The sequence below is a fragment of the Hemitrygon akajei genome, chromosome 7, assembly GCF_048418815.1.
Source record: "Hemitrygon akajei chromosome 7, sHemAka1.3, whole genome shotgun sequence".
Lineage (NCBI taxonomy): Eukaryota > Metazoa > Chordata > Chondrichthyes > Myliobatiformes > Dasyatidae > Hemitrygon > Hemitrygon akajei.
In genome coordinates this window covers 65298913-65324369 of record NC_133130.1, presented here as the reverse complement: position 1 = coordinate 65324369, position 25457 = coordinate 65298913, and the positions used below count along the sequence as shown (strand labels likewise).

General features: G+C 40.1%; 1 protein-coding gene across 2 annotated transcripts in view; it reads right to left on the bottom strand.

Annotated features, from left to right (window-relative positions):
* Positions 1 to 24771, bottom strand: part of LOC140730510 (poly(A) polymerase gamma-like) — a 64321-nt gene extending 39550 nt beyond the window's left edge. Inside the window, exons 1-10 of one of the 2 annotated variants that reach the window (XM_073051054.1) lie at positions 24576 to 24771; positions 23878 to 23940; positions 11862 to 12032; positions 11708 to 11774; positions 10231 to 10312; positions 10010 to 10119; positions 5215 to 5268; positions 4617 to 4728; positions 3126 to 3215; positions 2899 to 3037 (exon numbers count right to left, since the gene is read on the bottom strand). In XM_073051054.1, the coding sequence (XP_072907155.1) occupies positions 2899 to 3037; positions 3126 to 3215; positions 4617 to 4728; positions 5215 to 5268; positions 10010 to 10119; positions 10231 to 10312; positions 11708 to 11774; positions 11862 to 12032; positions 23878 to 23940; positions 24576 to 24592 (905 nt within the window). In that variant the 5' untranslated portion in view covers positions 24593 to 24771. The remainder of the gene's footprint in view (positions 1 to 2898; positions 3038 to 3125; positions 3216 to 4616; positions 4729 to 5214; positions 5269 to 10009; positions 10120 to 10230; positions 10313 to 11707; positions 11775 to 11861; positions 12033 to 23877; positions 23941 to 24575) is intronic. The other variant, XM_073051053.1, reaches the window with a different exon arrangement.
* Between the last annotated feature and the right edge of the window lie 686 nt (positions 24772 to 25457).

Here is a 25457-nt window from a genome sequence, read left to right as displayed (position 1 = left end):
ACATGTACTACTGAAGTCAGCAATACAACAGGGTAGGTAAATATATGGCTGAGGAATGGTGCAGGGGGCAGGGATTCACATTCTTGTATCACAGGGATCTCATCCTGGGGTAGGCACTCATTGTACAAAAGGGAAGAGCTGCATTTGAACTAGAGAAGGGACCAACACCTTGCAAGGAAATTTGTTAGTACTACACAGGAGGGTTCAAAAGAGAATGGCAAGATGCAACTTTGAGCAGGCACAAGCCATAGAATGAAGCAGTAGCCACTGAGAGCAAATTTAATAATCCGGGCAACCAGGAGCACAATAAAGGAAGGGAAAAAGAATACTTAGTTGAACTGCATTTATTTCAATATACGAGGTTTAACAGATAAGGCATATGAACTCAGCATGGATTGGATCTGAGAATTGGGATGTTACAGCTTTACCAAAAACATGGCTGTGGAAGGGCAGGACTGACAGCTCAATATTCCAGGATACAGATGCTACAGGTGTAACAGAAGTACAGGCAAATGAGGAAGCAGAAATAGCCTTTTTGATAAGGGAAGGGTGTATCAGCCAGAACACAGAAATGACATTCTTGAGGGTTTGCCCAATGAAGCCATATGGGTAGAAGGTAAAAACAAGGGTAGGGTCACTAGTGGTCTGAATTGTGACCTCACTCCAGACCCAACAGTTAGTAGGGACTTCCGAAGCAGTTAGAGAAATTGCACAGTTAGAGTTGCATTAGTGGGAGCTTTTAATTTCTCTGGTATTGACTGGACGACCTAGAGTGTTGAGGGCCTGGATGGGGTGGAATTTGTGAGATATGTTCAGGAAAGTTTCCTGACTCAATATATAAACGGCATCACTTAGGAGGGTGCAATACTGGACTTTTCTCTTTGCCACAAGTAAATTAGTGGCAGTCAGGGAGCACTTTGGCTTTAGTGACCATACATTCATTTCGTTTGAAGATAATGACAGAAAAGAATGGGACCAGTTCACAGTTTAGGGTCCTAAATTGGAGCAGGACTTGGGAGAATTAGGCAGGATCTAGCAGTGGTTGATTAGGCAAGCCTGTTTCAACAGAAAGTAATGACTGGCAAATGGGAAGCTTTAAAGAGTGTGGTATAAAGTGGCGAGAGACATGTTCCTGTTCGGGTGTAGGGTAAACCTGGTAAGTTTAGGGAACTCTGGCCGATGAGAGATACTGACACTCCCATCAAGAAAACTAATAAAGCATACATTGGATTTTGGAGGTTGGGATCGAGCAAATCCCTTGATGACTATAACAAAAGATTAAGAATATTCTTGAGAAATTAGGAGGGCAAAATGAGGGATAAGATGGATCTGGCAGGGAGGTTGAAGGGAACTCCCAAGAAGTTCTATAGTTACATTAAGAGTAAAAGAATGGCTAGGGAGAGAATAAGTCCCCTCACAGATCAGCAGGGCTGCCAATATCTTGAGCCACAGGATTTTTAACAACTATTTCTCCTCTGTATTTACGGAGAAGAAAAAGATGGTTGCTTAACAGATAAGGGAAACAAGAGAAGATGTTATATAGAACATTCATAATCACAAAGAAGTACTTGCTGCCTTACAGCATTTAAAGTGGTTAAAACCCTAGGGTGTGATGAAGTGCATCTTTGTACTTACTGGGAGGCTAAATTGGAAATTGCAGAGGTCCTTGAGTATTTTCTTCATCATTTGCAACTGAAGTTCCCGAAGACTGGAAGGCGGCTAAAGCTGCTCCACTTATTAGGGGTAGCATTAACAAGCCAGGGAACTACAGGTTGATGAGCCCAACATCAGTGGTGGGGAATTTATTACAGAGAACTCTAAGAACAGGATCCATCAGCACTTGGACAGACAATATCTGATTAGGAGTCAGCATGGTTTTGTGAGCGGGAAGTCATGTTTGATAAATCTTCAACATTTTAAAAGAGGTGCTGCTAGGTTCTCCACATAATGTCACATTTATTTTTAACCAAGTATTTGGGGCTCCTTTGGCCCCCATATATTACTTGATTTTTGGCCAAAAATTACTCTCTCAATTTTAATCTATAATTCTAATTTATGAGAATTTTTCATTAGCCTTAAATTTCAACAAGTTCTGGAATAAGAAACTGGAGTAAAAATTGGCGATTCAACCCCTAGGCTTGATCTGTCATTGAAGATCGTGCCTGATTTCCTAATGCTACTACTCCCTCTCCCAGACTGGTCTCATACCAACAATTTGATTAGGCCAAAATAAAACCTTTGCTAAAGCCAGCAATAGAATCTGCCTGTCCCTAAAGAATTTCATTGTCACAAAACTAAAGTGAACAGATTTTCCATCTGAATCCTAAATAGCAAACCTATTATTCTAACACTATGCACTCTAATTCAAAATGTAGTCAAAGAAACAACTTCTCAGCAACACACCATCAAGTTTGTAACTTTTCAGGATACATATTAAAAAGTTAAATTTAAATTACAAAATTTGTATTTCCTAATGCTATTTCAAGTTAGCCTGATGTAAACTTTCATTTGAGCATTTATTATAGTTTAATTGCTAATTTAGTTAAACTCTTGATCTGCTATTTGGATTTTCCAGTGGTTTGGCATTTGGCTCACCAGGTGATGTTTCTCATGCTACACTAAACAGACCAGATCCTGAGTTTTCTTTAAACTCTTAGGTTTTACCATAAATTTTAATTATAATTATGTAACATCTGAAAAAAATGCGAATTTGAATGTTGGGGTTTAATACAATCCAAGAAATCTGCCAGTGTTGTGCTCCCAATCTCAAGTATACTACCAGACATTAAAAAAAATTGTGCAAGCTATATCCAAAAAAGTTTTGCAACTCAATTTCCTGAAAATGAAGAAGTTTTGAAATTATTAGAACATCACTACAACTTTTAAGTCTTAACTCACCATTTCGAAAAGACTAGAAAAAATTTGTGGACTAAAGTGGATGCAACGGCATTAGGGTACAACTGACAGGTTCTTGCTACAAGCATAGCCCATGATACACCACCAAGGAATCCAAGCATATTAGAGTATATTCCACGCCCTAGGATAGATTATTACAATACAATCAGCATTTTTCCTTTTCAAAACTATCTAAAGAATAAGTTAATTTCAACATCTCAGCTACTTACTTTTTGCCCACAGTTTTATGGCTCTAAGAGTCAGTCTGAAATTCTCTTTATTTGGTACTAGGTGGAGAATTTCATCTGTAACTCTGCAACCTATCAGAAATGAAATTTTTATCGTTTCATCAGATGCAGCATGTACAAAAGATGCTCATACAAAATTTGTCAATGTAAAGCAATATATAATGGTTTAAAAAACAACCAGTTTAGAATTCTGCAAAACACTTCCATGTTGAACATTTTGCACTTTGTTTTAAGGTGCTTTTCTTTAAGTCTTCTTTAGCCTGTAATTACATCTATGCATAATTTTGACACAACATTAGTATAGATCAGAAAATGTTCAAATGGACAGCATTTCAGTTAGCCTGACAACTTCTGATCAACAAAAACTGCAGTTTATCCAGTGGTGAGACTGTCCTGAAGTAAACCAGAGCGATTGAAAAAAACCCCCACTAAGACTAGTTGATGGTAATAATCAGAACTAGGAAAGAATGAATTGCAAACACATGGCATTAGTGGATGGAAACTCCACTGGAACTGAGAACTAGTGAAGTTTCACAAGCACTTGAAGGACAAGGTCAATCAAAACTTGTGATCTAAAAAACAGATGGTGGGCAGAATAAGCACAGAAAATAAAGCAAATTGCTATTAATCACGACACGTTAACTTAACCAGAAACACCCAAGACCACCATGCCACGAACCAGGAACACAATAGCAATTAAGAATCAGGACGAAAAATCAACATTCATTGAACGGAAAACTCCACAGGAAGCCCAACTGATACTTTGCCCTTGACCATCTCACATCGCACCTGATCTGGTGCATCCGAGATTATAAAGTAACCTTTTTAAAAATTTCCTTACGGCATGATAGAGCTGACAATCCAAGAATACATAGGACTCCTTGTGATGCAATCAGCTCTCAGATCTCCGGGTCATCCTAATTCATCAAGTAAATGAAAATATCTTATTTCAACCGATGAACGAAGAGAGAAACTTCAGGCACAAGTTTACAGCCCAATCTCAAACATCATGGATGAACACAGCCAAAGGATCTATGAGCACCATAATCACCATCTTCACACAATGAAACAAATCTGAAGTGCCCCCTTCATATTGGCCATCAGGAAAAATATTGTATAGATTTGCCTCAACCATCTCCTCCCAAACTCCAAATCATGACCGTATTCAAGTCAGGTAGTCATATTGAATACTACTGTCACCATGCAACAGCTGCAACTAAACAGCATTAACCCCTAAATAAGATGTTTCTAAAAATCACACAAAACCCTTTGGTAAGAATTCATTTCAAGTTTGAAAGTTTGACAGTCTTCAGAAGTTTAGACTTTAATGCTGACTTATTCAGACAACAGGCCTACCACCCCTACTGCAGACTGGAATGCAAAGCTGAGGCATTTTTTCAATCCTTTTTATACTTGATAAAACAAAGGAGACTGATGAATTTAATAGTTAGACCAAGTCAGTAGTTTGCATACCATTCAAACTTCGTATACATCGAATATCAAGGTTCTTCAATCGAGAATCATCTCTGAGGTCTAAATTGTCTGGAATGGTTTGTAAAGCCAGCCTAGCAAAAACGAGATCAATCTGAGAGAAAGTTAAAAAAAAAAGATATAGATCACAATGATGCTGTAACATATAATATTCTGCAGTTGTTTTGAGAATTGGAAATTGCCAAAATTTGGACATCAGGTTAAATTTTCTCAAAGTTGTATGAGCACACAACTTGAATGTAATTGTACCTACAGCTTAAAACTAAAATTTCCCACACAAACTCAGCGGTTTATTGTCCTTTTGAATTATAGCTTGCTGCTAAACTGACTATGGATCTGTCCTTTACTGGATGTTTTCAATCACTGATGTTCACTGGAGCATTGGCTAGATCAAAGGTGTCTTCCATTAGGATGCATGAGCATAAACGTCATTTAAACTAATGTTGAAGTTTTTAATATCCCAATTTGAAGTTCAGGCTCAAGTCTTCATAAATCAGCACAAAACAAGCTCTGCAATGAATAAAAACAAACTGCATTCTCTTAGAAATAAATATATCTGAATTGTTAAAAACAACTTTACCTCAATGTTATCAAGTTCAAATTTGATAACTGGAACATAGGCATCCTCCACTGCCTGCAAATTTAAAATGTGCAAACGTCACACAAAGTAAAGCATTAAAAATAGTAAACTAAGACAATTTCAAAAGGGCTGCATATTTTTCATACTCCCCCCCCCCAACTATATTTATAAATCTGTCTGTTGATGCATTTAGGAAAATATGACAGAGGTGCCAACTAATTTCAATGCCGCAGCCAAATTACTGAGTTAAACTTAAAAACAATTCAACCTCCTTACCAAATGCGTAAAGTTGAAACAAAAGAAATTAACAAGCTCTATGGCTGAAATCACACACACACACACAGTTTGCACTTAAAGTCTATACCAATTTGCCAAAATATAGAAGTAAATAAACCTCAAAACACATGGAGCAGTTAAATCCAAATGTTCAATTAAAATAATTACGTTTCTCCCACTGGAGTATAGCACCCTCTGCAGGGAACTGAGTCAAGTCACTTTTATTGTCATTTCGACCATAACTGCTGGTACATAGTAAAAATGAGATGTTTTTCAGGACCATGGTGTTACATGACACAGTACAAAAACTAGACTGAACTACGGAAAAAAACAGAGAAAGCTACACTAGGCTACAGACCTACACAGGACTGTGTAAAGTGCACAAAAACAGTGCAGGCATTGCAATAAATAATAAACAGGACAATAGGGCAAGGTGTCAGTCCAGGCTCTGGGTATTGAGGAGTCTGATAGCTTGGGGGAAGAAACTGTTACATAGTCTGGTCGTGAGAGCCCGAATGCTTCGGAGCCTTTTCCCAGATGGCAGGAGGGAGAAGAGATTGTATGAGGGGTGCATGGGGTCCTTCATAATGCTGTTTCCTTTGCGGATGCAGCGTGTAGTGTAAATGTCCGTGATGGCAAGAAGAGAGACCCCGATGATCTTCTCAGCTGACCTCACTATCCGCTGCAGGGTCTTGCGATCCGAGATGGTGCAATTTCCGAACCAGGCAGTGATGCAGCTGCTCAGGATGCTCTCAATACAACCCCTGTAGAATGTGATGAGGATGGGGGGTGGGAGATGGACTTTCCTCAGCCTTCGCAGAAAGTAGAGACGCTGCTGGGCTTTCTTTGCTATGGAGCTGGTGTTGAGGGACCGGGTGAGATTCTCCGCCTGGTGAACACCAAGAAATTTGGTGCTCTTAACGATCTCTACTGAGGAGCCATCCATGTTCAATGGGGAGTGGTCACTCTGTGTCCTCCTGAAGTAAACAACCATCTCTTTTGTTTTGTTCACATTAAGAGACAGGTTGTTGGCTCTGCACCAGTCCATTAACCGCATTACTTCCTCTCTGTAAGCTAACTCGTCGTTCTTGCTGATGAGACCCACCACGGTCGTGTCATCTGCGAACTTGATGATGTGGTTCGAGCTGTGTGTTGCAGCACAGTCGTGGGTCAGCAGAGCGAACAGCAGTGGACTGAACACACAACCCTGGGGGGCCCCCGTGCTCAGTGTGATGGTGATGGAGATGCTGCTCTGATCCGGACTGACTGGGGTCTCCCAGTCAGGAAGTCTAGGATCCAGTTGCAGAGGGAGGTGTTCAGGCCCAGTAGGCTCAGCTTTCCAATCAGTTTCTGAGGGATGATTGTGTTGAATGCTGAACTGAAGTCTATGAACAGCATCCATACACGTATGTGTCTTTTTTTGTCCAGGTGGGCTAGAATCCCAAGATTTTGAATTCTCTACCACTGGATTTCTTAAAAGGCATCAGGATTAAAAAACAGGATTTTAGAATCAATGATTTGGTAAGCAACTATGATGAAAAGACCAAGATCTAAGGTATTCCTGTGGATAACACTAATGACATCTCAGATGGATAGAAAGATACTCCAATAGAAGTACATAAAAATAGCTAGTGCTCAGTTTTCCAGCAGCAGGTGACTGCATCAGATAGTCGCAACAGAAACATCACCAAAAGTCTAAACATTTACAGCGGCCAACTCTGAATGGCAGGGAGCAGAATCAAAACCCCAATTTAAGAGGGAATATATTTAATGTTTTTAAGCAGAGGTGCAGATGATATTAAAATATAGATATGGATATACAGACAGTAGTGAAAAAAAGGCACTGCTTTCAATAGTTCTTATGCTGGCTAAGGACATATTGAACACTCCATTGTGACCATTAGAGCTTTAGATAGGGATAAAATCTGAGGGGATCTGGAACCTACTTAAATAATGACAAAAAAAGGCATAGCAGCTGAGCCAAGCAGAATGTATCAAGTTGGATTCCCAGTCTAAATGAAGTAGCACAAACTAGGATATTTAATTCAATTCCAGAGTTCAGGGTATACAATTGCAAAATGATGAACAAGAGCAATCATGAGAAACATACATTTTTTTTCAAATCCCAGAATTTAAAAATAGCATTTTTTGATTGGTTTAACTATCTAGCAAAGTCAGTATAGATGCAAGGAAAGTTTGTGAACCTTTTACAATTACCTAGTTTTCTGCATTAATAACTCATAAAATGTGGTCTGATCTTCATCTATGTCACAATAATAAACAGAATCTGCCTAAATTAATAAGACAAACAATTATACTTTTCATATCTCTATTGAACACATTTTTTCATCATTTACAGTCTAGGCAGGAAAAAATACGTGAACACATGTATTTAATAACTGGCAGAACCTCCTTTCGCACCAAGAACCTCCACCAAATGCTTCTATAGCTGCTGATCAGACCTGCACAATGGTGAGGAGGAATTTTAGACCATACCTCCATACAAAACTGTTTCAGTTCATCAATATTTCTGGGATATCTTGCATAAATAGCCCTCTTCAGATCATGCCAAAGCATCTCAATTGGGTTATGGTCTGGACTCTGACTTGGCCATTCCAAAACACAGATTTTCTTTTTAAACCATTCTGTTGACTCACTCATGTTTCAGATCATTGTCCTGTTGCATCATCCAACTTCTATTAAGCTTCAGGTGATGGACTGTTAACTTGACATTCTTCTGTAAAATATCTTGATACAATTTTGAATTGTTCCCTCAATGATTGCAAGCTGCCAGGCCCTGTGATAACAAAGCAGCCCCCAACCATGATGCTCCTTCCACCATGCTTCACAGCTGGATGAGGCTTTGGTGTGCAGTGCCCTTTTTCCTCCAAACATAACAGTTTGCATTTCTGCTAAATAGTTCAACTTTTGTCTCATTTGACAACAGAACATTGTCCCAGAAGCATTGTGGAACATCCAGATGGCTTTTTGCAAACTTGAAATGTGCAATAATGTTTTTTTTTGGAGAGCAGTGGTATCCTCCATGGTGTCCTTCCAAGAACACCATTCTTGTTCAGTGTTTTTCTTACAGTGGACATGTGAACAGAGACTTCAGCAAGTTCAAGAGATTTCTGCAGGACTTCTGCTGTTATTCTTGGTTTCTTTTCCCATTGGTACACAGGCGGGGTGGGGTGTGTGGGAGGAGGGGAAGGAGGATCACTAAAAAGGGATAGGTGAAGCCAGATGGCTAGCAAAGATAAAGGGCTGGAGAGGAAGGAATCCGAAGGGAAAGGAGAGTGGGCTATAGGAGAAAGGAAAGAGGGGGAAATCCAGGAAGAGGTGATATAGACAGGCAAGAAGAGGAAAGAGGACAGTGGAAAACAGAAAAGGGGAGGGGAAAGGAATTATTATTTTTTTTTTTTATAAATCGGAAGGAGAAACTGATATTCATGCAATCAAGTTGGAGGCGACCCAGCTGGAATACAAGGTGTTGGCACCTCCACCCTGAGGGTGGTCTCAACTTGGCACAAAAGGAGATCCTATCATCAAACGTGCATTTACCCACCCCCCCCACCTTCTGCAGGGATCACTCCCTTGTGATTTCCTTGTCTATTCGCCCCTCCCCATTAATCTCCCTCCCAGCAATTATCCCTGCAAGTGGCCCAAGTGCTACACCTGCCATTCACCTCCTCCCTCACTTCCATTCAGGGTCCCAAATAATCCTTCCAGGTGAGGCAACACTTCACATGTGAATCTGCTGGGGTTGCCTGTTGTGTCCGGTGCTCTCGATATGGCTTCCTCAGAACTCATTGGTGGCCAAACATTTTAATTCCGATTCCCATTCTGGCACGTCAGTCCAAAGTCTCCTCTTGTACAAAGATGAAGGCAACCCCAGCATGGAGGAACTAAACCTTATATTTTGTCTGGGTAGCCTCCAACCTAGTGGCATGAATATCGATTTCTTCTTCTGGTTAAAAAAAACTTCCTCCCCCTCCTTTTTTTCCTATTCTCCACTCTAGCCTTTTTTTCTCTTCTCACCAGTATCACCTCCTGGATCCCCCTCCTCCTTCCCTTTGTCTTATGGTCCACTATCAGATTCCTTCCTCTCCAGCCCTTTATCTTTCCTATCACCTTCAAGCTTTCCTCCTTTCCACCCCCCCCCCCACTTTTTATTCTGGCATCTGCCCTCTTCCTTTGATGAAGGGTCTCAGCCCGAAACACTGACTGTTTATTAATTTGTATAGATGCTGCCTGAATCTGCCTACATTAAAAAAAAAATTCCATTCCATCTTTGGGACAAAAGAAACTTCAGTCAATGACTCATACCCAAGTATCATGGCTACAAATGTTTTCTTATTAACATTGTTTAAAAATCTAAAACAGATTCAGTATGGAAACACAAGTAGTGTGAAATAAACCAACCATAAACAAGCAGAAACAACAAACAAAATCTTATAATAACCTGCACAATAGCAGTATGGAAAAAGCAGATGGTACAAAATTATATGTGATATATTACCCTCAGATCCTTGATTCCTTCTTGTTGCTTCAGCTTTTCAAAGAAGGATTGAAAAAAATCACTCCTTTCTACATGACGCGGAGCAACACATAATGCATCAATATCAGCACCTGCAAAATATTAAGAGTCAAAGAGTTATAATTTCAGATTAGCAAATTTGAAAATGACAGAAAGCATTTATACAAATACATTACATCAGAAGAAGTTTCATTTATATATACCTTTTGTATGCACTCCTAGTCGGTATGAGCCGAACGTAAATATTTTCCCACCAACATTTACTACAACCGACGATGGTAGATTCTGGAAATTTTAAAAAAGTTCAACTAGTTAGCACAACAGTTCCTACACTTTACTATATTTTATTTAATCTCTCCTCAATAAAATACAGTAACAGCTAAATATCTTTTGTTTTAAACACAAGACTTTTAAACATGTTAAGTGACTATTGGGCTGCAGGAGCCCTTCTACATTAAATACAAGAGTCTTAAAAATTATAAATTCTATACACTTCTAAACGTGACTCCCATTCAATTGGTCATGTTCCTCTTGAAACACAAATATTAACATTTAAAAACTGCTAAAGCATAATAACTATTCAAAATCTCAATATTCTCTAGAATGTTCAAGTTGCCATCTGATTATACTCGTAAGAAAGAAATGACTAGCAAGAGATCGCAAAACTACTTTTCTCAAAATATTCATATCTTATACTGAATTGCGCAGAAGCATGATACATAAAATTACTACACACTTACATCACAATTCCAATACAAAAGCAGAATATTACATAATTTACATTAGCTACAAGTGAGGATTTCCTTGAAAAAATTGAGATACTATTGTTAACAAGCCATGACTTTTTTCCTATTTACAAATTCCAGTTGATTCCAAATAACTGGGACAGCTGTTTACTTGGGACAACTCTTAAGAACAAAATCTAATCGAGAAAATAGCTGGGATTCCCTTTATTTATTTTGGGACACCACACTACTTTAATTGGGACAGGAGAATGTTGCCAAACAGTTTCTAAGTTGTGTGCACTTGTGTGGCCGTTAGACACTACATTGTGCTTGGAGTGAACAGTGTCAGTTGTGTGTATGTTCATGTTCAAAAAGCACTGATTACTGTTACTAATAGTTGGCAAGAAATGAGCTGTAAGACAATTCAGAACTGTTTTGCATTCAGGTTGGGAGATGCCAGAAATACCTAGGAGCGAAAATGAAACAAGTTTACTACTTCAACAGGTTAGAAACTACAAAGAATTAAGGTATTGACAATCATTTTGAATGTTACATCGAAAGTGAAGACCTGCAAGTTGCAATCATTGAAAACATTATATGAAGGCTGTCCATTAGCTACAATAGGTAGGTACACTAATTTTGTTGATTTACAGTCAAAAGAACACGCAACATACACAAGTTGAATTCCTCTGCCAATAACTATTAGGAACAAATACAGTTTATATAGCACTGCAATGGTATTGGTAGATTTTAAATTTATTCTGTATTTGATTTAAATACATAATTTGTTACTCAGTTAAATGGTAGCTTGGCTTTAAAAAAAAACACAACTTTTTTTAAACTATTTCCATGAAACCATTGCAAATTGGGTCAGCCCTTAATTGGGCCAAAATGGACCTGTCCCAACATGTCTCAATTAATTGGAATCCAGTGTACATTTTTACAAGAATATTACCTTTGTTTCGCTGATCTCTGCTATCCATTCTTTAACCAAATTGTTTAATTTTCCCAAAACAACTAATCTGAAATATGAAAAGAATGCATTAAAATTATTCAACGAGAAACAAAATAGTAAATAAGTCAATAAGAATGATCTTAATATTACCAACCTGTGGTTTAATTCCTCTTCCTCTTCAAATACTCCAAATGGTTTCAAAGCTTCAATCAACCTCTGAGTAGAAATATCATCTACATCTTTGGGATAGGCAAGACTAATTGGAGAAGTGATCCCGTAATGCTTCTGGGTCTGCTGAGGACGATGCCCCAGCATAACATTATTGCTGCAAAAAGTAAAAATTTCATTACCTATTGTAATATGAAATGCATCAATGTTAAGAATGGGCAATACAGCAAATGGCAGCATTTCATCTGTGCAAATACAATTTTCAAAATTGATTACAAACCTAGCATAGCTTCAATTTCTAGAAATCAAATTTGTTTCTGTTCCAAAATCTCAACTGCTTCATAGATCCCTATCAATATCAGACATTAAAAAAGTGACAACTGTAGACTTTAGATAACAGTGCCATACTTAAAAATGAGAAACTTCTCAATACAGTATCCGTTACTCATATACATTGATCTATCACATACTACCGTAGATGCCGGATTATAAGCCGCTACTTTCCCCCCACGCTTTGAACAGCTTTGAACACTGCGGCTTTTACTACGGTGCGGCTAATGCATGGTTTTTTTTCATGCCGCCAAAAACATTTTGCCTCGTAACAGTAGACCAATAAAATTGATGAGTAGTTCACAGAGGTCCAATGAAATTGTATGATAAATCAAGCGCACTTTCACAATTAAATTATTGTACATCAGTCATTTGTACTCACCCTCATCAACATGGAAAACACTCGAAGAAAAGCATTGTGCTGCCTTTATGGCAGTTATTTAGTTTATAATATTTTCGCTTAGTAATTCATTTGTTAGTATTTTCTAGTTAAAGTTAGAAGTGTTTTAACTATATTTGTTTTCTGTACTACATCCTGGGATGCTATGACGTCACATCCGGTTTCGCCGCGTCTTGTGGGAAATACCGGTTTGCGATAAACGGGAAGGTGGGGGCGAGCGGCATTAGACCCGCTCGAGAACGCTGCTTTTAAGTTAAAGGCGATCAATAACTTTTCCTGGTAGGCTGCAGTATATATATTTTTTTACCAGTCGTTAGGAGATATTGGAATGTTGTTCGTGCACTGTTCAGTAAAAAAGTATATGCAACGTAATTTGTGTGTTACTGATACGTATGTATATTTAAAAGTAGCCGTGTTACAGGCACGGTCCGAAAAAAAGCATTTGCAATATGTATTTGTTTATGTTACCATACGGATTTAATTAAAAGTTAAAAAATCCTCACGTGTAATATCTTTCTGTGTAAATATCTCATATTACAACATGGGACACCTGCGGCTTAAAATCCGGTGTGGCTTGTACAAGTACAAAATTGATTTTCTTTCTAAAATTAGAGCCTGCGGCTTTTAATCAGGTGCGCTCTGTAGTACGGAATCTACGGTACTTCTACTTCATACTTCTTGCTGTTGGCAAAAAGCATTCTTCCCCTTCACACCAGGCTAAACCTTAACACATTTGACTATAATGTCCTCCATTCAACATCATGAACGATGCATTTTTCCCATCCAAGTCACTGCATTAATATAAACAACATAAAAGATTGCTTTAAACGTTCTCAGTTCTTCAATGGAAAGTTTCTTAAAATGCTAAAACAAATTAAAAATATTAATGTATACCAAATACTGTCCTCCTTTGAGGTGGAGGTCACAGGTTCTGGACATCCTGTTGGGAGTTGCTTGGATGGGTAGCCAAGTGCATTTTGCAGATGGTTCACACTGCAGCAGTGATGGAGACAGTGAGTATTTAGGGTCTTTGATAGAGTGCCAATCAAGCAGGCAGCTTCACTGAACTGACAGAGGCATACAGAAATTTAAAGGGATAATAAGGCAAAGGTAGAATCTCTTTCCCAGAGAGGGTGTGCTACAAACAAGCGTTTAAGATAAGAGGCAAGAGATGTAAAATGAACATCGGGGAACGCTTCCTAACACAAAAGGGATTGCCTTAAGAAGTGTATTGCCAGAAAGTGGTTTGAGCTCGAAATATTAACAACACTTAAAAGCCATCTAGGTACGTAAATGGATCAGAGAGGTTTAGAGAGTGATGGCCAACTGTAAATAGATGAGACAAGCTTACTGAGCAACACAAGTCAGTAAAGATATTTCCATGTTGTATGACGAGTTGACATTGCCCAATTCGCTCAGGAAAGGGGAGAGCATTCTATCACATTCCTTGCTTGTGCCTTATAGATAACAGAAAGGTCTTAGGTTGTCAGGACAATAAGTCAATTGCCAGAGGATGCTGAGTTTATGTCACTGTTCCAGCTGCATTTATGGTCAGCGGTGATATTGACATTGAGGGTCTCAGCAATGACAAACACTGAATTTCACGGAAGGCCTTTAAATTTCAAGGGAACATTGTCTTTTTGGAAATGGAGATCCAAAGATGTGCTGGTATATTAGTTGACTACTACATATAATCTCAAGTGGAAAAAGGGGGATGATAAGTCATCAGTGTGGAGCTTATGGGTACCTGGGAGAGGACAAGGTCTCCATGGGAGACAGAATTGCTCAGTGAGTTGGTATAAATTAGCACAACACTATTACAGCTCAGGACAGAGTTTGGAGTTCAATCCTGGCATCCTCTGAGAGTCTCTGTGGAATGCATGGGTTTCCTCCCACAGTACATCCATGTACCAGGTAAGTTAAATGATCATTGTAAATTGTCCTGTGATTAGGTTAGGGTTAAATCGGGGTTGTTGGGGTTTGCTGGGCGCTGTCTCGAAGAGCTGGATGGTCCTATTTTGGGCTGTATCACTAAATAAAAACCAATATTAGTAGTGGTTGTTAGATAGGTACATGGATATGGAGTGATGGAGTTGTGTATGCAGAATGGACTAGTTTAGTAAGCTTGTAATTACTAGTTTAATTAGTTCAGCATGTAAAAATGCTGTTCCTGTTCTATGTTCCAAATATCACATGATAGTTGTATGGTTGATCATTAGGAAAAGAACTCCATAGGCAACAAATTCACAGATTCTGGCTGCAAGTTTTCTAAAGAAAGCCAAATACATAAAAAGTGAAAAGATGTTCACAACCTGTACTTCAAAGGAATCCAATTCTCTTGCTTTTGTCTTTGATAAACAAACTAAGGAATGAGATAACATCGTTATCAGTTTCAACAGTCTGAATAATTTCTCAGCTTATTCTTAGAGCCTTTTGCAAACAACAGAACAACATTTGGAATCCTCTTGTTCTCACCTCCAGCTAAGGATATTTTAAATAACTCTGCCAGGACCCCTGCAATTTCTGTACTAGCCTCCCACAAGGTCTGAAGGGACACCTTGTTAGGCCATGGGGACTTGTCCACTCTAATTTGCCTCAAGATATACACAGTGAAGGGTAGGGTACTGAGGAGTGTGATAGAACAGAGAGATCTGGGAAATCAGCTCCTTAATTCCTTGAAAATGGCATCACAGTTCGATAAGCCATAAAGAGATTTTTGGCCCTCATAGTCAGAGTACTGAGCATAGGAGTTGGGATGTTACGTCAAAGTAGCTCAAGGCTAAATTTGGACTATTGTATGAAGTTCTGCATCTACCTACAGGAAAGATGTAAATAAGATTGAAAGAGTACAGGGAAAATTTACAAGGATGTTGCTGGAGCTTGAGAACCTGAGTTGCATAGGTTAGGATTTTACTCCTTGAAGCGTAGAAGAGGAAAGATTGATGGCAGTATACAAACTTATGAGAGATATAGATAAGAGCAAATGCAAGCAGACTTTTTCCAGAGGTTGAATGAGACTATAACTAGAGGTTACAGGTTAAGGGATGAATGGTGAAATATTTAAGGGGAACCTGAGGGGGATCTCCTTCACTTAGAAAGTAGTGCAAGTGTGGAACCAGCTGCCCGCAGAAGTGGTGGCTATAGGTTCAACTGTAATATTCAAGAAGTTTGAATAAGTACATGGATGGAAGGAGCATGGAGGGCTATGGTCCAGGTAGGGGTCAATGGGACTAAGCAGAGTAACATTTCGGCACAGAATAGATATAGACCATTTCTGTGTTGCAGTACTCTATGACACTGATTCTATAAATCTATGACTGTGGTATGAATCTGGTCTAATTATACATGTGACATACACCATGCTTAAATGACAAAAAATATATCTACCAACCTCAAGATTTGGAATGTGCAAGCCTCCCTGCTCAAAATCTAGTCAAGAATTCAATTGCACTGGATAGGATAGAATGTCCACATATAAGACTACATAATATGCATGGGATATTTGACAAGGTCCCTTATGGTAGGCTGATCCAAAAATTAAGCTTCATGAGATCCATTCACAAACAAGAGAAAATCTGCAGAGGCTGGAAATCCGAGCAACACACACAAAATGCTGGAGGAACTCAAGCAGGCCAGGCAGCATCTATGGAAAAGAGAACCCTTCAGCAGGACTGGAGGAAAAGCAGAGGAGTAAATTTAAGAGAGGGGAGAGGGAAACAAGGTGATAGGTGAAACCTGGAGGGGAGGGATGAAGTAAAGAGCTAGGAAGCTGATTGATGAAAGAGACAGAAGGCCACAGAAGAGAGAAAGGAGGGGGTAAAGAGGAGCACCAGAGGGAAGTGATGGGCAGGCAAGGTGATAAGGTGAGAGAGGGAAAAGGGGATGGGAAATGGTGAAGGAGAGGGAGCTGGGAGCATTACCAGAAGTTTGAGATATCAATGCTCATGCTAACAGGTTGGTGGCTACCCAAATGGAATACAACATGTTGTTCCTCCAACCCAAGTGTGGCCTCATCACAACAGTGGAGGAGGCCATGGATGGGCATATCAGAATGGGAAGTGGAATTAAAATGGATGGTTCCTGGGAGATCCCTCTTTTTCTGAGATACAGCGCGTACCTATATACTATGTCCGGCGCTCCTGGTGTTGCCTTCTGTATATTGGTGAGACCTGACGCAGATTGAAAGACTGTTTTACCAAGCACCTATGCTCTGTCCACTAGAACAGGTGGTATCTCCCAGAGCGCCACACATTTTAATTCCACTTCCCAATCCCATTATGTCCATCCACAGCCTCCTCCACCATCATGATGAGGGCACACTGAGGCTGGAGGAACAGCACCTTATATTCTGTTTGGCTAGCCTTCAACCTGATGGCTTGAACATCGATTTCTCAAACTTCTGGTAATGCCCCCCACACCTCTCCCCTTCTCCATTTTCCATTCTCTTTTCCATCTCTCACCTTATCTACTTGCCCACCCATTGGCTCCCCCACCCCCACTTTTCTTTCTTCCATGGCCTTCTGTCCTCTTCTATCAGACTCCGCCATCTCAAACCCTGTATTTCTTTCACAAATCAATTTTCCAACTCTTCACTTCATCCCTCCCCCTTCAAGTTTCACCTATTACTTTGTATTTCTCTCCCCTCCCCCCACCTTTAAAATCTACTCCTCAGCTTTCTTTCTCCAGTCCTGCCGAAGGGTTTCGGCCCGAAATTCCAACTGTACTTTTTCTATAGATGCTGCCCGGCCTGCTGAGTTCCTCCAGCATTTTGTGTGTTGCTTCATGAGATCTATAGTGACTTGGCAGCTTTGACTCAGAATAGGCTGCACAAGAGAAAGAGGGGAGTGGCAAAAGGGTATTATTCTGGCTGTAGGACTGTGACCAGGGATAGGTGCTAGGGCCTTGATTGCTTGTGATATAATATACAAAAATTATTAGATGAAAATGTGGATGGTTGGATTAGTGGTTCTGCAGACAATACATATTGGTGGAATCCTGGACAGTATAGAGTTTGTAAGAAGACACACATTAGTAACAGAAATGGACAACAAAATGACAGATGGATATTAATCTATGCAAGCGTGATGTGTGTTACTTGGGGAAGTCAAATGTAACAGTTAATAGCACAACCACTGATGTACAAAGAGATCTTGGAGTCCATTGCCCATAGCTCCTTGAAAGCATCCATGAAGTAAATAGGACATCAAAAAAATGCATATGGCATGTTTGACTTCATTGGGCAGGGCACTGAGTACTAAGTATGGAAGTCATGTTGGAGCTATATAAAACTTCAGTGAGGTTGCACTTAAAAGCTCTGGGTGCAATTCTGTACACCCCCTAACAGGAAGAACGTAAAGGCTGGAAATGGCACAGAAGTAGTTTATCAGGATGCTGCCAGGATTAGAGGCTATATGCTATAAGGAGAGGTTGGATAAACTTGAGTTGTCTTCTCTGTAGTGCTGGAGGCTGAGTGGAGATCTGATAGAGGTTTATAAGATTATAGAGGCATAGACAGACTACTGATAGGAGTGTAGTGGTTAGCGTAATGCTTTATAGCGGCTGCTGTAAGATCAAGATGGAATTCCTGTTGCTGTCTCTAAGGAGTTTGTATGTTCTCTCTGTGACCACGTGGGTTCCCCTCAGGTGCTTCGGTTTCCTCCTACACTCGAACTAACAAGCAACTAGTAAGGGTAGGTTGTGGGCATGCTATGTTGGTGCTGAAAGCATGGTGACACTAATGGGCAGCCCAGCACATCTTGGACTTAGTTGGTCACTGACTCAAAATAATGCATTTCACTATATGTTTCAATTTTTTGATGAACATGTGACAAATAAAGCTAATCAAATCTATCTTATTTGCAAGGTTGACAGGTCTAATACCAGAGACCATAAGACAGAAGAGTAGAATTAGGCTATTCGGCCCATGGAGTCTGCTCACTATTCCATTACGGCCAATTTATTTTCCTTCTCAAGCCCATTCTCTTCATAACCTTTGATGCCTTTACTAATCAAGAACTTAACAACCTCTGCTTTAAATATATCCAATGACTCCACATTTGGCTACCATTCTATAGCTAAATAAATTAATTCTCATCCCTGTTCTAAAGGGACACCTCCTATTACTAGGCTGTACACTCTAGTCCTAGACTTTCCCACTATTGGAAACATCCTCTACATTCCCACTTTATCCAGGCTTTTCAAAATTTCAGTGACATCCCGCTCACTTTAGTAAACCCCAGAGGAATCAAATGCTCCTCATACATTAATCTTTTCATTACTGGCATCATTCTTATAAACCAACTCTGGACCTCTCCAATGCTAACATACCCTTCCTTAGATATAGAATCTGAAAATGCTTACAATACCCCAAATGTGGTCTGAACAATGCCTCATAGAGCATTACATCTTTGCTTTTATATTGTAGTCTTCATAAAATGAATGCTAACCTTGCTTTTGCCTACCTTACTGCTGATTCATCCTGAAAATTAACCTTTAAGGCATATTACACTAGGACTCCCAAGCCCCTTTGCACTAATTTTTGAATTTTCTCCCTGTTCAGTACATAGTCTATGCCTTTGTTTCTTCTACCAAAGTGCATGGCTATACACTTCCCTAAACTGTATTTTTTTTATCTTTGCCCATTCTCCATATCTTAACACCCAAGCTCCATCTACCAAAAGCAGAACTTCCCAGTGGCCCAACATTTTAATTCCCATTCCAACATGTTGGTCCACGGCCTCCTCTTATGCTTATATTCCGTCTGGATAGCCATCAATCTGATGACATAAATATTGAATCCTCTTTCCAGTTAAAAAAAAGTTCCCTCGCCTCTTCTTCTGTTCCCCACTCTGGCCTCTTACCTCTTCTCACCCATCAACTATCCATGGTGCCTCGCTTCCTGCCCTTTCTCCTATGGTCCACTCTCCTCTCCTATCAGATTCCTATCTCCAGCCTTTACCTTTCGCAGCCACCTGGCTTCACCTATCACCATCTGGCTAAACTCCCCCCTCCTTTTTATTCTAGCATCTTCCCCCTTCCTTTCCAGTCCTAAAGAATGGACTTCACCCAAAACATTGATTGTTTATTAATATTTATGGATGCTGCCTGACCTGCTGAGTTCTTCCAGCATTTTGTTTATTTTGCTTCTCCTCATCTGTTCAAATCCTTCTGTAACCTCTGTTTCCTGAGCATTTCTTGCCCCTCCACCCATCTTTGTATTGTCTGCAAACACGGCCACAAAGCCATCAATTCTGTCATTCAGGTCACTTACATATAAAGACCCAACACCAACTCCTGTGGAACATTATCAGTCACCAGCAGCCAGCCAGAAAAGGATCCTTTTATTCTCACTCTTTGACTTCTGCCAGTCAGCCAATCTTCTACATATGCTAGTATCTTTCCTATACCAGGGGTTCTTAACTTGTTAAGCAGCCTCACGTGTTGTGCCTTGCCAAAGGTCTTCTGAAAATCCAAGTAAACAACATCCACAGACTCTCCTTTGTCCATCCTGTCTGCTATTTCTGACAGAGTTCCAACAGATCTGTCACACAAAATTTCATCTTAAGGAAACTATGCTGACTTCAGCCTATTTTTATCATGTATCTCCAAGTACCCTGAAACCTCATCCTTAATAATGGACTCCACTATCTTAACAACCACTGAAGTCAGGGTAACTGGCCTATAATTTCCTGCCTTTTGCTTCCCTCCCTACTTAAAGAGTGGAGTAACACAATTTAACATTTGCAATTTTCCAGTCCTCCAGAATCCAACAATTATTGAAAGATCACGACTTATGCCTCCCAAACTCTTCAGCTACCTTTTTCAAAATCCTGGGTGTGTAGTCCATCTAGTGAAAGTTATTTATCCACCTTCAAACCTTTCAACTTCTCAAAACCTTCTCTTTAGTAATAGGAACTACACTCACTTCTGTGCCCTACCCCGCCTGACACTCTTGAATTTCTTGTGTGAATGCTTCCACAGTAAAGACTAATTCAAAATACTTATTCAGTTTTCTTTGCTCCGCATTACTACCAGTCCAGTGTCACTTTTCATCCTTCCAAGGTCCATTCTTGCCTCTATTTTATTCTTTATATAATTGGAAAAACTTTTTGGTATCCTCTTTTATATTATTGGTTAGTTTACCTTCATATTTCATTTTACCCTGCTTATAAGTTGCTTTCCGTTGGTTTTCAAAAGCTTTCTAAACCACTAGCTTCCCACTAATTTTTTTTATGCCTTCTCTTTTGCTTTTATGGCGTCTCTGACTTCCCGTGTAGGCCTCATCCTGTGTCTTCAAATTACTCCAAGAAACTTCAGCCACGGCTGCTCTACCATAATCACCACTAGTGTCTCCTTTCAATCAGCTTTGGCTTGTTCCCCTCTCATGTTTCTATAATTACCCATACTCAACTGTGCTACCAATACATCCCTGTCAAATTGTAAAGTGAATTCTATCATATTGTGATCACCGGCTCCTCAGGATGCCTTTAACTTAAGCTCCCTAATCAAATCTGGTTCATTGCACAACACCAAATTCAGAACTGCCTTTTCTCTAGTGAGCTTGGCTACAAGCTGCTCTAAAAATCTAAACCCGTGGGCATTCTACAAATTCCTTCTCTTGGGATCCAGTACCAAGCTGATTTTTCCAATCTTCCTGCATAGAGAAATCCCCTCGCCCCATAACTATTGTAACATTGCCCTTTTTATATGTTTTCTATCTCTCATTGTAATTTGCACCCCACATCCTGGATATTATTCAGAGGTCTTATATCCAATTCTAACAATGGTCTTTTACCTGAAAGTCTAACCTATCACCTGCCACTTACCATCTTTCCTTGAAGGGCCTTAGCCTGAAAAGTTGATGTTTATTCCTTTCCACAGATGCTGCCTAACTTGCCGAGTTCCTTCAGCATTTTGAATATGTTGCTCTTTTTTAATCCTGGCAGTTTCTTAACTCTACCCACAAGGATTTTATATTTTCTGACCTATGTCTTGTTTTCTAACCAAATAAGCCACCAGCCTGTCTTTTTGAAGGATATGGATTCTTGGACATTTAGCCTCTGCCTGTGATTGTCCTTCAACCACAACTCCGTGATGTCAACAACCTCATACCTGCCAATTCCTAAGCACATCTACTTTCATATACTGTCTGCATTCAAATGTGACACCTTCAGTCCTGTATTCACTATCCTTCTCAATTTTGTCTCCCAGTACCGTGAAGTTAATCTTTTATCTCTTCTAAAACTGATTGGACACAAGAGTTTATTCTAGAGACTTCAGTAACCTCTTCTGCACTTCCCTTTAACTTTATCCATATTTTTCCAAACTGTTGAAACCATCAGTCCTATATAGTTTAAAGCCCTATTACAGCTCTAGTTATGCAATGGATATTCATTTAAGGTGATGTGCAGGGCAAATTTTTTTTTCTTAAAAACACTGAATGGTGGGTGTGTGGAATGTGTTGCTTGGGATGGTGGCTGGCGGCAAATATGACGGGACGTTTAAGCAGCTTTTACATTTGTACATGAAAATGCTGGAATATGGATGATGTATAGGTAGAAGAGATCTTGTTTAATTTTGCATCCCGTTTGACACTGGTATCATGAACTGAAGAGTCTGTTCTTGTGCTGTACAGTTCCAGGATCTATAAATTGCAAACACCGTGGCTGCTCGAGAGCTGGGCAACGTTGATGAGTGATCATACAGCATGGCAACGGGCAATTTGGCCTAATCCCCCTCATTTTATTTTCTACTAGTTAGCCTTGGGGATCACACATAAACATCAAATTATATGCAACATATTTGTAGCAAAATCCAATGTAAGTCCATCAATTCTGGAGTCAAGTGTAAAGTAACTTAAATTTTCAATAAATCCTTCCACAAACTCGCATCACCCTCACCAAGGATTCTTTATCAGCCCTGCAAATCTCAGTACTACTCCCAACCATAAAATGCTTGCTCCCTTACCCCTTATATTCCATTCCCTTCTTGCTTTTAATCTGCTTTGGTCTTGAGATCCTAAATACATATTAATTGCCCATTCAGAAGGTTATCCCATTTTGCCAGATGTACACAATTGCTATATATATCGGCATCAACAATATGCTAGGGGAAGGGGTGGTGGTTACAGTATTGGGGAATGGGAACAATTGCAGAGTTAGCAAAGTTGACCCTTGAAGGAATTGTAAGCATAATTCAAGCACATCAAATCATGTATGCCAGAGACAAGTTGTCTAGCACCTGCAGAGATCACATTGGCAGACTTAACAAAAGACCTATGAGGTAGCTAACTTGGCATAGAACCTGCAGGGATGGTCTACTTACATTATGTGAAATTAAAAGCACTTCCAAACTGATTTTTAAAATGCAACAACTAAATGTAAAAAACTGTTGAACTGCCAAGCTACATTAAGCTTAGATCCAAACAGTGCACAAAGCATAAATGCTTCATTTCAGTAAAATGTATACTTCTTATCAGTTAAAGCTTGATAAAAAACACAGGTATACTTCTCAGTCCACCACAAATCCAGATTTCCAGTTGCCTTTTCCACTACAACCAATATCCACTATACCTTCGAAACACCAATCAATGGTATAATGCTTGTGTAGTGCATAACATTATCTGGCAAAGCAGCTGCAGTGCAGATACATTTACATCAACTGAAAAAACGTCACAAGAACATGTTCTTTACAAGCAACACTAATTTCTATCATCAGTTAAAACGTTATGCTTGAAGTTTGAGTCTTAAAATAAAAGGATTAAAAAATCTGAAAACTAAAATGAACAGATTATATTGTTTGACAGACAAGTTATTTCAGCTTTCAAGAAAATTGATCAAATTCCCCTCAACTATCTTTGCTGCCAATCAAACCACTTGAAAAGAGCAAATCAACACATACTTCAGAACAACAAGGCAAAACTTGTACTTATGTTTCAGTGGTTCATGTACTACATAAATGGACTCTTGAATCCTGTGAACTTTAAGTTATTAAAAATAAAGCCTGTAAAAAAGAAACTGAAATTGTACAATTTCACTACATGCAAACAACACGTACAATGAGTCCAGAAGTAAACCTTTTAAGACTTGTTCAATTCATGAAAAAGAAAATTTCAGTTTGATCAGTATCCCAAATGAATTTGTCACAAGTTTTTTTCTAAATGCTGCATGTAATGGAAATAGCAAAAAGCTTTTTGTCTGAAACATTGAGAAGTTATTTAAAAAATATTCTCCATCCCTTAAACGATTGCTTCCTGGAAATAAAGTATACTAACCCTGAGTTTAGTAGTGCAGTCAAAGATTCGGGAGACAGAACTCCGCCATTGGACATCAAAAGTCTGCAGTTATATAAAGTATTTGGATCAAAAAGAGATTTGATATAACACATGATTTCCAATGCAAACAGAATAGGCACACAAAGTGCGACTCTTTAAAATTATTTCAAAAAAGGTTGCCCATCTTTGGTTAAAGATGTCCGTAACAGTTTCCAACCATTCCCAATATAATCGAAAAGTTAAGAGATAATTTCCATTAAGTAAATCAACATAATTGCTAAGCGGCTCAGCAAATAGCGTTTTGAACAGTGCATTAATACTGTTTTAAACGTTATCTATCTTTCTATTGCTGATTTTCACACACTTGAATAAACTAAACTGCCTAAATCGCGATTGCTGCATAGAGCAGCACTGTTTCCCGTCCTGTGCAAACAGGGCTGGAGCAGGGGATGGGACAGAGGTGGGAGGTCAAGGCCTATCGGTTAAAGTCCAGGACTTGCTTAGAGGAGGAGGCCTAACTTCCAGCGGAAGATATGGATCACCACCCACACAGCCCCGTCTCCCATTAAAGAGCCATGGCCAGGCTGTAACAGGGAGCTGAGGCCGGCGCTAAGGCCTCGCCGACGACCTGAGACATTTCCCAACAGTCGGAAATCCTCGCGCGGACCCACGCCGACCCCGACGGAGCCGCCACTTACGCTGACATTTCTTTCATTTCCTCACGGCCGACGGCTACCCCACCCCTCCGTCACCACTAACTCGTTCCTGTTTGCTTTTCCGAAATCCACTCCGAAACTATTCAGCGTCTGCACCCCAACTAAAAATCTTATAAATATGAGGCCACCGCCAACATGGCGGCCCAGCTGCCCCGCTCCGCCCCGGCGTGCGCGGCCCCGCGTACACGCGCCGTGCGCACAGTCTCTCAGCCCCAGCGTGCGCGGCCACACAAACTCTGTCGTGGTCGTGGGACTCCCGTGTTCGTTACAGATCGCCTACGGTTCTCGATGCAGGCGGTTTCCTGCGAGGGCTGGTATGGACAGGCAGGGGGTGAATGGCGCGGTTGGTCAGCGCTGAGATGCATATTCGGGGTGTGTGCGCGGAATTGGAGCTTCTGCTTTCAAGGATAATGCCTTCTGAGGTCGAATTGCTTCATTTCTTCGATGCGTGAACTTGGTCTTGTAATCCACCAGCACTCAGGAGCGGGTTTCCAAAGGGACCACTGTGATGATGTACATGCAGAACTGTGTTTCTGAGGGTGTTGTATGCCGGGGGCTTGGCGCCAACTCCTAGCAGCCACAGTGCTGCACTTGGACATTGGCACAAACCGTCAGCCGCCGCAGGAATCTGTTGTGAATCTTACAATGAATCAACCGGTAGCTCGGTGTGAGGTGGTTGTCTTGTGTTGTGCAGACTGGGGCGAGTGGTGTGGGCATTGACCAGCCATCGTTACTGCAGCGAAATTTCCTTCGAGCTGTGCTGCCAGATAATGTGGAGCCAGCCACTTCCAGCAGGATTCGTGAAAGAGCAATTTGCAGTTGCAAGCAATGGCTTGACTTCACCATGTTGCCTAGGGCGAAGGA